Genomic DNA, 16,485 nt, shown 5'->3' on the forward strand with positions numbered 1-16,485 from the left:
AGTTTCCCGGTTGAGCCTATGCAATGAAGGTCATTCGAAAATTATACCATACAAATAAAATAAAAATAAAACCAATGTGATATTTTATAATTTTTTGAATTCTTTATTGAAATCTCTGATTTCGCCGTTGCTTTTAAATTAGCGTATTTCATTAACTAATGGTAAATTCTTTTTTTAAAATAAAAAAATAATATTCTCTCCATCTTATTTTGTACAATATTGTTTGACTTGACATGATATTTTTAAAAAACTAAAACTTTTGAACTTTATAGTCTAAAATGATCACTGGATATTTGTAATCATTAAATTTAAAATAAAAAGAAAGTTTAAAAATATTTTTCTAATTATAGAAATGTGATATTTCTTTTTAAAGAGATCAAAGAAGTAATCTCAATATATATATATATATATAAATCTTTCACAATCAAGTAAGAAAAAAACAATAACCAAATATTCATAAATTAGAAATTCCGACCCGCTTTTGATATCGTCTCTTTATTAAATCGGATCAAACACCTAAATTGTTCAAACGTTTTTAATAGTTTAGTAGTCAATGTTTGTTTAGATGGCCTCTATGTGAAAGCGCACATAGTTTGTATCAATTTATAAATATACTATTGCAGCAAAAGCTAGATAATATCTAGCACAAGAAAATGAGGTTCATTGCCCTGGTATTCCTGGTTGGTGCCCTGGCCATCATAGCTGTTGAATGCAACTCCGAAGGTTAAGTATCAAATCAAAACAAACCCTCTTTCATTTCCTTCAATTATGTAACCCCTCATTCATGCTTATTACTTTCTCCGCTTCAATTACGTAACCCCTCATTCATGCTTATTACTTCCTCCGTTTCAATTTGACGTATCTTACTTTTCCTTTTTTAACCTATTTTAAAAGACTGATATTTTCCAATATGTAGTAAAATTTTCATTCTCGTGTTCCCCATTTTATCTGTTACAAGAATCTCATAAAGAATAATAACAAGAGTCATGAAATGTTTAAGAATAACGCCAGTCATGAAATAATATTTGGAGTGTGTTTGGTGTTTCCAATTTTCTCATACCCTTTTAGCTTGTGTTTTAAAAGAATGATATCATTTCAAGTTGGTCCAAATATTTAGGAAAATAAGTTTCTTATAAGAAAAATAACTTCTCTAAAAAAAAATTAGACAAATTAACAAATTTCATAAGTGGCATTCCAATTTCATTATCTTCTCCGCACTTTCAATGCCATTAATCCCTACTTCCTGACCTCCCCACCCTGACCCTCTATTCCCCAAGACACCCACCTCCATAATAATTTTCTACACTACATATAAATATTTTTGAAATAGTATCTTTGTTTACTTACCAAAAATTAGAAATAAGCTAGAAGCTAAAGAAAAAAAAGTCATGAAAGACATTTTCCATCATAGAACTAGACACACTAGTAGTATTTTATACAGTACACCTTTAATTTAAGATTACACTATTCAAAAATCTTCTCATATTCATAAGTGTTATGCTTGATTAATATCAGAGTTTCATGAATTCATTGTTTGTGAATTTGATGTTATTTTTTCCTCTCCAATTGTTCTTTAGTTTATGATGAAATCCTCCTATTGTTCTTGTGTTTGTGATGAACAGGGGATGCTCTTAATGCATTCAAAATGAACATGTTAGACCCAAACAATGCGCTTCAAAGCTGGGACCCGACATTAGTCAATCCTTGTACATGGTTACATGTCACTTGCAACATCCAAAATAGCGTTACAAGAGTGTAGGTCACCATTTAAATTTTTATACTGAAATAGTACATTGATAATCTCTGAAATTTACTAGAAAAATGCATTTAGACATCTTAATTAAGGCGCATTTCATGTGAGCAATATGAAAACATGATAATGTGTTCCTATTAGATACTTCAGGCTTGAATTTTGAAAAATGTTTGCTCGTCTCAAGCATCCACTAAGTAGATGAGTTAACTACTTAAAATATGCCACCTTCCTTAATTATACGCATTATCCTCAATAAGTCGTAAAACATCAAGCATGTTACAAGTGAGACCAGTGTGTATAATTAAAGAATGTGATATATTTTATACAATTAATTTATCTACCGATTAAGTGTTTGAGAACAAGTAAAAAAAACTTTTCAAAAACTTATGATGGAAGTGTCTAATAGGAACATTCTATCATGTGTTCGGTAACTCAATTACAAATGACTATAATTTGAGCGCCTAAATAAAATTTGTTGATAAGTTTAAGAGGTTATAGATATATTTCTCCTTTTATAAATATCTTTAGACTAACAGAGGCGAACCTAGAATAGCTTTAACTGACTGATCAATTGAATTCATTGCTGTCAGTTCTATCGAAACTATAATCTTGAATTCGTCTCTACAAAAGAAAATTTAAACGTAGATCTCTTGTTAATATATATTGACGTTAATGGTGATGATATACTAATGAAGGGACCTAGGTGGTGCTAACCTTTCCGGGATACTGACACCTCAGTTGGGAGTGCTATACAATCTTCAATACTTGTAAGATTATCAACTATTTAATTAGTCTTATGTCCTTTTTGAAGAATATATATATATATATATATATATATCGTGCAATTTTGGATATAATTAAATCTTTTCTCGTTTAATTAATTATGGGCAGGCAAGTTGAAAACAATTCAATTAGTGGAGCAATTCCAAGAGAATTAGGGAACCTTACAAACCTAGTGAGCTTGGGGTTAGAAAACAACAAGCTCAGTGGCACTATCCCATCATCTCTTGGCAATTTAAAATCCCTGCGATGGATGTAAGTCATTTTCCTACTCATTTCAACATTAATATTTTGTGGTTCTTTTTTTCTATTGGTATTTTGATATTTTTATTGGGGTTACATTAAATTTAAATTAAAAATTCAATAAAAAGTCCGAATTCGGGACCACTAACTAAAAATGAATAAGTACTACTACATCACGACCCTTACTAATTGTCCGTTCTTCCTATAAATAAACCAGCCTTGTAAGGCTAGTAGTAACAAAGCAAAGGATGGTGTAATTCATAGAAATAACACTCACCAACCAATTTTCAGCCAAATTTTGGAAAAATATTCAGAGTCTTAGAATGTCACATTTCACAAGTGGAATTTCAAGACATTATCTTCGATTGCATTTGTATAATTTGAAATTCCAAGACACTGCCCATTATTTCAACTATAAGGATTGAGAACATGCTTATGATGAAGTTTTCCAGTATAATTTGGCGTAATTTTGAACTTCTTTTTCTTTGCAGGAGATTGAATAGTAATAGATTATCAGGGGAAATTCCGATCTCTGTCTTGAAGCTCGTCTTATGGGGCAATTTGCAGCTTATGTGAGTTGCGTAACTACTGTACTGATATAGGGTGTGTTTGATACCGAGGAAAATATTTTTTAAAAAGTATTTTTAAAATATTTTCCTATTTGATTAAGTCAAAATTTTTAGAAAATATTCTTTCTAAGAAAATTACAACAACATCATATCCAATATATTCCCACTAAGTGGGGTTTGTGAAGGGTAAGTGTATGCAATTCATACTACTATCTCAGAGATGAGATAGAGAGGTTGCTTCCGATAAACCTCCGGCTCAAGATAAGATAATCTAGATAAGGAATAGTAAAAGGACTAGATACAATAGAAATCATCACACCCAATACTACCATAAATAAGATTCACCAAATAATACAACAAACGATACAACATTCTAAAATGATACTAAGTAGCCGTTTGGCCATGAAATGTTTTTACTTGTTTTCGAAAAATTATTTCACTTTAGTGAAAAAAGTGAAAATTGTAAGTGTTTGGCCATGAAAATTTTAAATATAATTCCAAAATTGTATTTGGAAAAGTGAAAACAAGTTTTACTTGTTTTCACTTTTTTCACTCATACTTCTCTCACAAAATTTCAAAAACAACTTTAATTTATATTCATGGTCAAACACAACTCCAACTTCAACTCCAAAAAATTATAATTTTCATGGACAAACGGGGCCTAATACTATAGCCACTAACACGCATAACAAAGTCCTCGAACCTACTAGCACTGACGCACTCGCTCCTACTATCCTTCGACCCTAATTCGCCTCCGCTACACCTTCCTATCTAGGGTCATGTCTTCGGTAAAATGGAGCTAGTCCATGTCATATTTAATCACCTCCCTCCAATATTTCTTCGATTTACCTCTACCTTGCCTGAATCCATCCCTAGCCAACCTCTCAAACCTTCGCACTGGGGCATCCGCGCCCCTCCTCATCACATGTCCTAACAATCTCAATCTCGCTTTCCTCATCTTGACTTCTACCGAAGCCACTCTCATCTTATCCTGAATAACCTTATTTCTAATCCTATCTTTTCTAGTATATCCACACATCTACCATAGCATTCTCACCTCCATCACCTTCATCTTTTGGATGTGAGACTTCTTGATAGGACGACACTCCTCATCATTCATCAAAGCGCTAGTCTAACCACCATTCTATCTAACTTGCTTTTGAGTTTAAGTGGTACTTTTTTATCACACAAGATTTCGAAAGCGAGCCTCCATTTCATCCACTCTACCTCAATACGATAAGTGATAACTTCGTCAATCTCTCTATTCCCCTAAATCATAGACCCCAGATACTTGAAACTATCACTGATTTGGATAAAATGATGAGTATCAAGCTTTACAACCACATCGGACTCATTCGACACCTCACTGAACTTACACTCTAAATATCCCGTCTTGGACCTACTCAACCTGAACCCTTTAGACTCTAGGGTTTGTCTCTAAACCTTTAACTTAGCCTTAACTCCACCACAAACTCATAAATCAAGAACATCATCTACAAAAAGAAAATAGTAAGGCACCTCACCTTGAATTTGTCATGTCAAAACATCCATCACCAAGGCAAATAGATACGAGCTAAGAGTTGATCCTTGGTGTAGCCCTATCAAGACGGAAAAGTGCTTTGAGTCTCCTCCCATAGTCTTGAACCAAGTCTTGGTTCCATCGTGCATATCCTTAATCGCCCTAACATGCACCATAGGTACACCTCTGGACTCCAAGCATCTCCATAGGACCTCTTTGGGACTCTATCATAGGTCTTTCTTAAGTCGATAAACACTATGTGCAGGTCTTTTTTCCTCTCCCTATACTGTTTCACTAATCTCCTAATGAGATGGATGGCTTCAGTAGTCAAGCGTCCTGACATAAATCCAAACTGATTCTTAAAAATAGTAATAATACTTTGTTACCTCGATTCTACCATCCTCTCCCAAACCTTCATAGCGTGCACGACTCAACAACTTGATGTTCCTATAGTTATTGCAATTCAGGATTTCACCCTTGTTCTTATACAATGGAATCATCGTACACCTCCAAGCTTCAGGCATTTTTGTCATTTTAAAAGTTATATTAAACAATCGAGTCAGTTACTCTATACCCACCCCTCTTGTACACTATAAAAAATCCACCGGAATCTCGTTTGGCCCAGACGCTCTACCCATGCATCCTACGAATAGCCCCCTTAACCTCCTCAACCTTAACACGTCTACAGTAACCATAGTCCGAAAGCTCTCAGAGTGCTCCAAATTTTCCAACACAATGTTAGTATCCCTTCCTTCGTTCAAGAACTTATGGAAGTAAGGCAGTCATCTCCTCCTAATAAAAACCTCCTCCACCAATATTTCACCATCCACATCCTTAATATACTTAACTTGGTCAAGGTCTCAAACCCTCCTCTCCCTAACTGTGGCTAGCATGTACAACTTTAAAATGAATAAAATAACTTCCTTAGATAAACGCTTAAAAAACAAATTTCACAAATGGCATTCCACGCGAATAATCTCCCCCCCCCCCCCACCACCACCACCACCACCACCACACACATCAGTAACATCCCTACCCCCTATCACCTCAGCGCCACATTTATAATTTTTAACTAGATTATATACAATTGGTTTTGAGATAATAATTTTCGCACAAAACACACACCAAAAAAAAAGTAAGAAAATAACTTTTTTTCCGAAAGAAAGCATTTTTCAAGAAAACTTAGTTCTTTAAAAAAATTTCTTCATCCTACCAAACACACCCTTGGTTTTAAATTCTATTAGCAAGTTTGCGGACAATAGGAACTCTACGGAATTTTTTCTTCCTTTTTTTTTTTTTTTTGATATCATTTATTTTTGATGAACAGGAATGTTTCAGACAATAAACTGGCAGGGACTGTCCCTCTTGCTAACAAAACAGGTAAAAATAAAAAATTATATTGTACATATTTTACGGTTAGAAACTTAAACTATAGTTTACGTAACTTAAAAATGAAACTCTTTTTATTATCTTATGTAGGATTTGCAATTACAACAATTGTCCAAGACATGAAAGCCTAGATCAGGTTACTTGTCAATGTTTGGAAATATTGGATTGGCCTGCCAAGCTGCACTTCTATATTAATGTGTCAAGTCAAGATAAGATCTAGAATTTGTGATTTTGAATAATTAAAATGTGATTGGAATATTTACTTGAGAAAATGATCAAGTACGATTACTTGTATTGTACTATTGAATTTCCAAAAGGCTTCTATAGCATTTTATGCCTTGCACTTGGACTTCATTGATTGGCTCAAGGACTTACCATTGAGTACAGTTGATTATAGTCTCTTTTCCATTTTATACCTGCCCTGTTTGATTTGGACACAATTTCTGAAAGTTGTGTTATTAAACAAGATATAATATTTGAATGGTTTTAAGACTTTTTCATTCAAAATTTTCATATAGACAGCTTTAAGCACAGAACGAGATATGCACATTTTATATCGATTTCATTCAGTTTTCATACACAAAATATTAAGCAAAGCATTTAATTCTTAAGAAAAATTTACATATTTCATACCGGTTTCATGCACATGAATTTGAGCAACATTTCCGGTATGTTTTATAAAAGAACTCGTGATATATTTATATAAATTGACAACTCTTGTCACTTTTTGCAAATAAGTTTCTTGTTATGTATATATACGTGTTCTCTCAATAATTAAAAATGAGCTCATTTAAAGAGTGAAACGTGAAATTTTATGCAAAGATGCAAACACGTGACATCAGAATCAATTTATCAGATTTTTTTCTGCTATGAAAAATTTTATCGTGGGTGAGGCTCACCACATCATACTTGTGAGAGGGTATTTTTTCAATAAAAAAAACCGTGGGTCCTATAATTTTTTATTATCAATCAATTGTTATATTCATATTCATCCTATACACTCAGCCCCCCCCCTCCCCCACGCCCAAACCCCATCCCTAGTTGTTCTCTTTCTTTCCCTTCTTCTTTGCTCCCTCTTTGTTCTTCACCCATGTATGAATATGGTGTTTAACAAATTTCAAGCCCACTTATATTTCTATCCTTCTTTCTATTCTGTTTTTCAATATTTTTCTCCTTTTTTCCTCTATTACGAGGTTGATTTTTTCCTTCTAATTAGAACTAGACATTGAAGGTTCGTGCTCAACACGGATTCAATACATATTAATTTTTTACTTTAATTTATGTGACATAAATATAATTTAGATAACCAATAGTTAAAATAATTTTAGTTTTTAATTATTGTGATTTATAATATTTTTTCTTCTATTTCAATTTAAGTGACACTAATATAAATTTGAGTGTCAATTAAATATTTTAGATCTTTTATATTTTTAAGTTGTTAAATATGTGATTTATAATTCTCTTAGCATAATTTTTTAATAAGATATTAATACTCTCTTAGTCCCAGTTTATGTGTCTTCTCATTTTTAAATAATATATGTTACTTTATGTCTTTCTTTATTCTACCGTAATTTCTATGGCATTAATATAATTTCGATAGTTAAATAAATATTTTATCTTGACATATCATTTTGTGTGTATTTTATCTTTTTATTAAATATTATTAATTTTTTAATGCTTACATGACGATAAAAATTAATTAGGGTGATATAATAAAATTACGATTGAAACAACAAAACAAACATGTCTTAAATAACTTATAACAATTAATTAAAAGAAATAAGATAAAATTATTATTAAAAATACTTGTGAATAAAATTTAAATGAGTCTCGCACAAAACATCAAGAGTTAATTTATTATTTTATTTTCATTTTATCTTTTTTTAACATATCATTTTATTTCTATTTTTAAATTAAATATCATTAATTTTTTAATACTTAAATGACTTATAATAATCAATTAGGGATGAAATAGTAAAATTACTATTGAATCAAACCCCTTTCGACAGAAAAATATTCTGTTTATACATAATTAAAATTATTTTTTATATGGTTATAGTAGGTGTTGAACCCCCTTCTTTGAAAATTGAACCCGCTTACTTGAAATTCTGACTCCACCTCTGATATTAAATATATGCGGATAAAATATATTTTCATAGCGCACTCCAAAAAAATTATAACCTATAACAAATATTTAAATTTTATATCAAGTCATGAAAACCTTAGATCAATTTTCTTAGAAATTACACAAAAAAATATGTTTGTTACATAATGGGACATAGTAAAGAACAAAAAGGGAGTAAAGAAAAGGGAAAGAAAGAGAACGACTGGGGATGAGGTTGGAGGGTTTGAGGGGTTAGGTGTGTAGGATAGATATGAATATAAAATTGGTTGATAATAAAAAAAGAAAATGTGGGACCCACAACTTTTTTTCATTAAAAAAATACCCTCCCACAAGTATAATGTGGTGAGCCTCACCCACGATGAAAATTTTATCGTAGGTGAGGCTCACCACATCATACTTATAGGAGGGTATTTTTTTAATGAAAAAAACCATGGGTCCTACATTTTTTTATTATGAATCAATTGTTATATTCATATTCATCCTACACACCCAGCGCCCTCCCCCCCCCCCTCTCCCCTGCCCAAACCCTCCAACCCCGTCCTTAGTTGTTCTCTTTCTTTCCCTTCTTCTTTGCTCCCTCTTTGTTCTTCATCCATGTATGGGTATGGTGTTTAACAAATTTTAAACCCACTTATATTTCTCTCCTTCTTTCTATTCTTTTTTTCAATATTTTTCTCCTTTTTTCCTCTATTATAAGGAGGTTGATTTTTCCCTTCTAATTAGAACTAGACATTGAAGGTTCGTGCTCAACACGGGTTCAATATATATTAATTTTTTATTTTAATTTACGTGACACAAATATAATTTAGATAATCAATTGTTAAAATAATTTTAGTTTTTAATTATTGTGATTTATAATATTTTTTCTTCTATTTCAATTTAAGTGACACTAATATAAGTTTGAGTGTCAATTAAATATTTTAGATCCTTTATATTTTTAAGTTGTTAAATATGTGATTTATAATGCTCTTAGCATAATTTTTTAATAAGATATTAATACTCTCTTAGTCCCAGTTTATGTGTCTTCTCATTTTTAAATAATATATGTTACTTTATGTCTTTCTTTGTTCTATCGTAATTTCTGTGGCACTAATATAATTTCAATAGTTAAATAAATATTTTATGTTGACATATCATTTTGTGTGTATTTTATCTTTTTATTAAATATTATTAATTTTTTAATGCTTACATGACGATAAAAATTAATTAGGATGATATAATAAAATTACGATTGAAACAACAAAACAGATATGTCTTAAATAACTTATAACAATTAATTAAAAGTACTAAGACAAAATTATTATTAAAAATACTTGTGAATAAAATTTAAATGAGTCTCGCACAAAACATCAAGAGTTAATTTATTATTTTATTTTCATTTTATCGTTTTTTAACTTATCATTTTATTTCTATTTTTAAATAAATATCATTAATTTTTTAATACTTAAATGACTTATAATAATCAATTAGAGATGAAATAGTAAAATTACGATTGAAGCAATTGATGCAGGAAGCACAAGCAGGCATGTCGAATAACTGCCTACTTATCACCCATTATTATTAAGAGTAAAAATTAAAGCTTATTAATTTTTAATGTCTTCGAGCAGTGACGAAGCCAGAATTTTTACTAAGGAAATTCACAAGTGAACATACGAACTAATCGAATGTAGTTCAACATCTATTATATATATATATATATATATATATATAAAATTAGCCATGTATATATAATATAATTTTCCGTCGAAAGAGTTCATTCGAACCCCCTATCTCAAGAGTATCTCCGCCCCCGTCTTCGAGACCTTAGGAGTGCCTCAAAGACAAAGAGGTGAAGATAGAAGGAATGATGAGTTTCACTTTCTTATCAACTAGAGGTGAAGGTAGAAGGAATGATGAGTTTTACTTTCTTATCAACTATCCGTTATGTTGTTATCACACATTTCATAAATAATTAAATCTACGAAGTTAAAAATCACTTTGATATTAAACAAAGGCGGAGCCAACCCGCTTTAAGGTTCATCCGAACCCCTTTCGACAGAAAAATATTCTGTTTATACATGATTAAAATTATTTTTTATGTGGTTATAGTAGGTGTTGAATCCCATTAGATTTAGTTTTCTTTGAATATTGAACCCGTTTACTTGAAATTCTGACTCTACCTCTGATATTAAATATATGCGGAAAAAATATATTTTCATAGCGCACCCCAAAAAAATTATAACCTATAACAAATATTTAAATTTTATATCAACTCATGAAAATCTTAGATCAATTTTCATAGAAATTACAAAAAATATGTTTGTTAAATAATGGGACATAGTGAAGAACAAAGAGGGAGTAAAGATAAGGGAAAGAAAGAGAACGACTGAGGATGCGGTTGGAGGGTTTGGGGGGCTAGGTGTACAGGATGGATATGAATATAAAATTGGTTGATAATCATAAAATGTGGGACCCACGGCTTTTTTTCATTAAAAAAATATCCTTCCACAAATATGATGTGACGAGCCTCTCCCACGATAAAATTTTCCCAAAAGTTTCCCAAAAGGACTACTTCCTTGTGGCCTTGTATAGCCTATGAGGATAGGGAATCAGCATATCTCACGACAAATACTACAGTGACTTATAACAATACTGTAAATATACAACTGTCGATGATGCATAATTTTTATCTCAGCATCCTCCTTCTGAAGTAAGCACTATATCAATCTATTTATTTTTCAATATTTTGGGACAGCTCACTTGTGTTGCCTTAAGCTGCATCAAAGGTAAGCTTGAATTTTGAAATGTTCCATTTCTTTCACTAAAATTATTAGCATGTCAGTTGAACTGCAATTATCCAACCTGTTACAACTTACCAAGAAGTAAACGAAACATATTATTTCTAGAGTTTCATATTCTCCCTTCTTGGGACTCCTTTCTCCATCTTAATACGCTACTTGTAAGATATTTACAGAAGATTTCAAACCAACTATCTAAGCCACTTATTGTGGTCTCATAGAAGCAACAAATAGTTACAAGGTGAAGACTACTGCATCTCATGAGAAAAGCAAACCAGATATACTTTTACGGCAAAAACAAAATGCTACCGTATATCAGAAGCAACAGAAGACTCAACTTGTACATTAGGATACCCTAGCAAAATGCTGTGTCATCCTAACTGGATTGCACTGATAAAATGATTAAGCTCCTTTGAGAAGCCAGAAAATCACTGGTGGCTCTCTTAGTTAAACCTTTAATTTGACTAGCTAGTTTGGAGGCTATGAGGCAGGGGAAGTATGGTGGTTCTTCCCCAAGGCTAATGGCGTTAAAGGAGGCGAAACCATATCTTCCAGGGGCTTAGAAACATGAAGTGTTGTTTCCATCTGGCCCCTAGATGGTATGGAGTAACTACGAGGAAGAGCTGGAGGTGTTGGTAGTGTAGAAGCAGCTGAAGACACTGCCGCTTTATTTGTAGCAGAAAGTTCCTGGACTTTTGAGATTAAAGGTCCTGAATGAGTAACCTGACGTAAGGGTCTTATAGAGGATAATTTAGCTGGTGGTCTAGGTAGTTCATGTAGCTCACTTATTTTAGGTGATGACATGAGAGAAGTACGTGAAGTCAATTTGGGGGTCGATGAAGGCTCAGGCGGTGAAGTATGCAAGAAAGGCAAAGAAAAATGCAGAGGGAATCCAGTCGAGGCAATTGGACTACCAGAAGAAACGACGGGCTTCTTTGGCCATGGCTTCGCCGTCAATGGACCAGAAAAGGCTTGTCTCTTGACCTTTTTAACACTGGACAAATCATGCTGTGCAGATGAGAGGCCTTCTGACAGTGGAGGGGGCAACCAACCAGTATTTGCATTATTTTCGCTCTCTGTGGGAAGTGATTGTGCAGTCAAGATGACAGGTCCAGATAATTTATCACCTGCCACAAGCTTTTCATGTTGGAACTGATCCAAAGGGGAGGAATGCCACGTCTGAACTACACTAGTAGTCTTAGTTTGCTTTGTTTGAGGGTCTATATTAGACGATTTTACTGAATCTGGAATCTTTGCCTCAATTGGTGTGGGTAGAACATATGGTTGAAACTTGTTTGAGAGTGACGAAGTCATTCGTGGAGCACCCTCAGCAGGATCTACTTTCCTCCCAGACAAAAGTGGTGCTGATTTAGTGCTGTTGACATCCCTGAAGAAGGAAAAACTGTTCCCACCGTGACTCTTACTGAGATTTTCCTATACAACCCAACAGAAGAAAATATTGTATCAATCTCCAGATAGTGACAGGTTGGCTTCAGCAATCTCATACCAATGGAGAAACTATAACAAATCAAAGTCAGAAAATGAATTCATCATTTGTTTCTATCAAAAAAAAATGCCTCAATTCGTTTTCCATGCTGCCTGGTAACAAGAGGAAATCCATCAGAAATTGTTGTTTTAGCTTTGGTGTCTCTTGGGAGTTCAGCTCAAGAACGGTTCCCAGATCCCTTATCCTTGCTTTTTTTTTTTTTTGCTTTTGTTTGTTTTTGTTGTTGCTTTTTATTTGGTCCGTACAACTGTTGGATTTTTTTAAAATATATATATATACACATACATACATACATACATATATATATATATATATATACACACACACACACATACAAAATAATCCAGTAAGCTAGCTTGGTGGTAATTAATTTTAAAAAGAGAGAGAGAACAGTGGAAGAGACTAAATTCATAAACACAGCAGGGCTCCAAAAAAAAAGATTTCAACTGCTGAAGAAGGTCAAGTGAAGATAACGTATAGTACCTTTGAAGCACCCTTTGAAGCAACTTCAGGAACTGGAACATCCACCTTATCCAACTGCAGAAAAGTCAAGTTGTCAACGATCACTCGGTCAAGTGAAAGTATTGCACAAGCATGTATTGTTAAAGTAACTAATGAAAAGCAAATTATTCAACAAGGACAGTACTTAAGCAGATGGTACAAACGAATGAACTACTGTACAGAATCAAGAATAATTTTAATTCATCACATCAACATCAGTGTTTTTGAAGTTTAATCCTGGCACGATTTCAATTGAACGAGTAATATGTAAAACAGGCTCTTCGTCTGATTGATTTCAAGATATGATTCAATGCTAGCAACCAGAATCAGATAAAATAAAGGAGATTGATTACAGGTTGTTTCCAACCCACTACCACCCTCCATCCCTATCCAAAACTTTATAATCTAGTCTGGATTAAGATATCAATTTGATTAATGTCAATCTAATATGGGAATTTTATTATTTATTGAAAATTAAACATTACTAATATAAATTAATAAAACTCATAAGACTAAGGGGTTGTTTGGTTGCTGGATAGGAAGAGAGTTATTCATGTATTGAGACCAACAAATACCATGGTTGGAAGCTTTTAGTTGCTTTGTATAAAATTCAGCACACCAAGTACTTATGTTTGGTTGTTATTTTATAATTCGACATAAATAACACATGTATTATGATTATGAGGCAACTGATGTACTCCCTCCGTCCCATTTTATGTGTCGCCATTTGACCGGGCACGGAGTTTAAGAAATAAGGGAAGACTTGGTAAAGTTTACCAAATTATCCTTTATCAAAAAATGTGTCAATATCTTTTTTTTAATTAAGTGGGACCAATAAGGGTAAAAAGGTAATTGTTCCTTTAAAAAGTTGTCAAATAAGGAAAGGCGACACTTATTTTGGGACGGATTAAAAAGGAAATGATGACACATAATTTGGGACGGAGGGAGTATGATTTTATGTGGGGTAGAAGATGGAATAACTAAATCACGTATAACTAATCCTTACATAGCTAATCTTTGCATTACTATTACTTGCATAAACGGCCCTAATTTCTTGAATTAATATATTCTTTAAGAAAGATTCAAAAAAATTATGGTCAAATGGAATGTTACTGAAAATGAAATAAGGTCTAACAAAATGTGATGGGATTATTCTATTTATGAAGACCGAAATCAACAGGATTTTCTTCTTACTATGGATCCTAATATTATTACTTAATATAAGGCAATTAATACGATTGGTAATTTAAAAGGGTATAACTATATCATTCTCCCCTTGGACACGTAAACAACAACAACAACAACAAACCCAGTGTATTCCCACCTAGTGGGGTCTGGGGGGGTAAGATGTACGCAGTCCATACCTCTACCTCTAAAGAAGTAGAAAGGTTGTTTCCGATAGACCCCCGGCTCAAGTCACGAGATACCACACAAACTCATAGTACAGCACAGAACTAGATTACATAACATAAATACGGCACCCATACGTATTAGAACCCTTGGACACGTAAACAGATCATCTATAATTCAGAACTGCCACTCTTCAAATAAAAAACAATTTAATGAATTTCCATATAAATCCAGAATAAAAAAAAAAAAGAAAAAAAAGGGAGAAAAGCTTACCTCCATTGAATGGTTTGATGTATACATCTGGTCATTCTGTCCATAGTCAAAACTCAGTTCACCATCATCAAGTGATTCAGAGTCATCCTCAGAATTGTTTTCATCTTCATCCTCATCGCCAGCATCATCTGCTTCAAGCCCGCGGAAGTGGTAATCAATATGATGCAGATCCGTCACCAATTTGACATGTGGCTCAATCTCCTCAAGGGACTTGAGGGCTTTCTTGAAGAAAGATAACTGATTTGAAAAGCAAGCCAAAGCTCATGAACAACCACCCTAAATATGGTGCAAGCATATACTTTGGTTCACTATGAAACGTAAGGGATTTCGTTAACATCAATGGAAAAAAAACCTGAGCAGCATGGTGTCGAGATGCCTGTGTTAAAAGGCTGCGGGATTGTCCTTGCTTGAGGGACTTCATACGGAATACAAAAACATTAGCCCCCTCATCATATTCCTCGTAAGCAACTTGTAGCTGGTGGGAAGAAATACTTTCTCCTTTAGTTCCTTTTATCCTGCCTTTATCTCTGTACTTTTGCACCATCTTCTCATACACTTCCCTGGCAAAGAAGAGAGAGTGAGAGGACACTCACTATAAAGAAAAGCTACACAAATGATTAGAAGTAATTTAGCTTTACCTCTTCTCATCACATTGCATCTTCATTTCCTTCACAAAGAAGAAAGAAAACGTCAAATGCTTCAGCATGAGAAAAATACAAAGAAACAATATCTATGTCAACACATAAACAATGTTTCTAAGTGGAAGCCTAATCCCAGTAGTTACTATCTACCATCAAAAGGGACAACAAATGACAAACTATGTAACCTTGTCAATTTTAGTAGATGTCAGATTCCTTAGTCTTCATGTTGCAGTAAGCACATAATCAAAGTAGATGACTTTTTAAGTGGAAAAAGTTTCACACTGTGTTTATTGTGTTAATCTAGTAAAACAAAATTTCCATGAAAGAGGTACCTGACATAAGACGAGCAAAATACAAGTTATATTTATTACACTATTACATTTCCCAAAGTACAACCATCTTCCCTCCTACTTATTCTGCAATCACCAAGACACCAATGGGTTTAACAAGCCATTTAAGTTATCCTCTGAATTCATATGCAACCACCAGAATCAAGCATCTCCAATAAAGAGAACATGCGTCTATTATTATAATATATCATTTATGACAAGTCAACAACCACATCAAGTAAACAATAAGTGAGGAGCAAAAGAGACTCAAATACATGATAACTCCAACTTCAAATGTTACACACTGCTTATTAAAATAATCAAGAAAATGTATCAATGGAGAGCCGAGAGGCATGGCGAACTAGAAACAAAAGCACCACAGACTTTTCTTTTTTCTATAAAACACTGAAGCTCTTGAAACTGCAGATAGCAGCACAGGAAAATTAACACATTGTACCCCAAGAAACCACCTGCAGGTGTAATCTGTAGCTAGAGTTGCTTTATCCAAATGACTAACCTCAACTATGCGCAGTTCATTGATAAGGGATTCTGAGGGGACTGAGATGGTCTGGATAATATGAGAGCGCTGAAAATAGAACATAAATACTCATAAAAATAGGGTATTCTCAAGAACATAGAAATAATTCACATTCAACCTCTAGCACTCAGAAATAATTCACATTCAACCTCTAGCACTCACATAGTTATCTACAAGTCTCTGAAGCTGAA

At 33.2% G+C, this 16,485-nt stretch overlaps 2 protein-coding genes across 2 annotated transcripts in view; one reads left to right on the forward strand and one right to left on the reverse strand.

Moving 5' to 3' along the window:
* The first annotated feature begins 432 nt into the window (after window positions 1–432).
* Window positions 433–6,760, forward strand: LOC107876398 (somatic embryogenesis receptor kinase 2-like). The gene is made up of 7 exons (NM_001398352.1): window positions 433–723; window positions 1,623–1,755; window positions 2,449–2,520; window positions 2,645–2,788; window positions 3,268–3,348; window positions 6,192–6,244; window positions 6,344–6,760. Exons 1-7 carry the CDS (start codon window positions 654–656, stop codon window positions 6,382–6,384), a joined length of 594 nt encoding a protein of 197 aa, NP_001385281.1. The 5' UTR covers window positions 433–653; the 3' UTR covers window positions 6,385–6,760.
* A 4,384-nt stretch (window positions 6,761–11,144) lies between these two features.
* LOC107876407 (uncharacterized protein At2g33490) overlaps window positions 11,145–16,485 on the reverse strand; it is a gene marked incomplete in the record, with an annotated part of 13,534 nt that continues 8,193 nt past the window's right edge. The window contains 7 exon segments of the mRNA XM_047403969.1: window positions 11,145–12,589; window positions 13,146–13,199; window positions 14,787–15,023; window positions 15,139–15,346; window positions 15,425–15,453; window positions 16,274–16,342; window positions 16,457–16,485. Of these exon segments, the coding sequence (XP_047259925.1) occupies window positions 11,636–12,589; window positions 13,146–13,199; window positions 14,787–15,023; window positions 15,139–15,346; window positions 15,425–15,453; window positions 16,274–16,342; window positions 16,457–16,485 (1,580 nt within the window).

The sequence above is a fragment of the Capsicum annuum genome, unplaced genomic scaffold (genome assembly GCF_002878395.1).
Source record: "Capsicum annuum cultivar UCD-10X-F1 unplaced genomic scaffold, UCD10Xv1.1 ctg5038, whole genome shotgun sequence".
Lineage (NCBI taxonomy): Eukaryota > Viridiplantae > Streptophyta > Magnoliopsida > Solanales > Solanaceae > Capsicum > Capsicum annuum.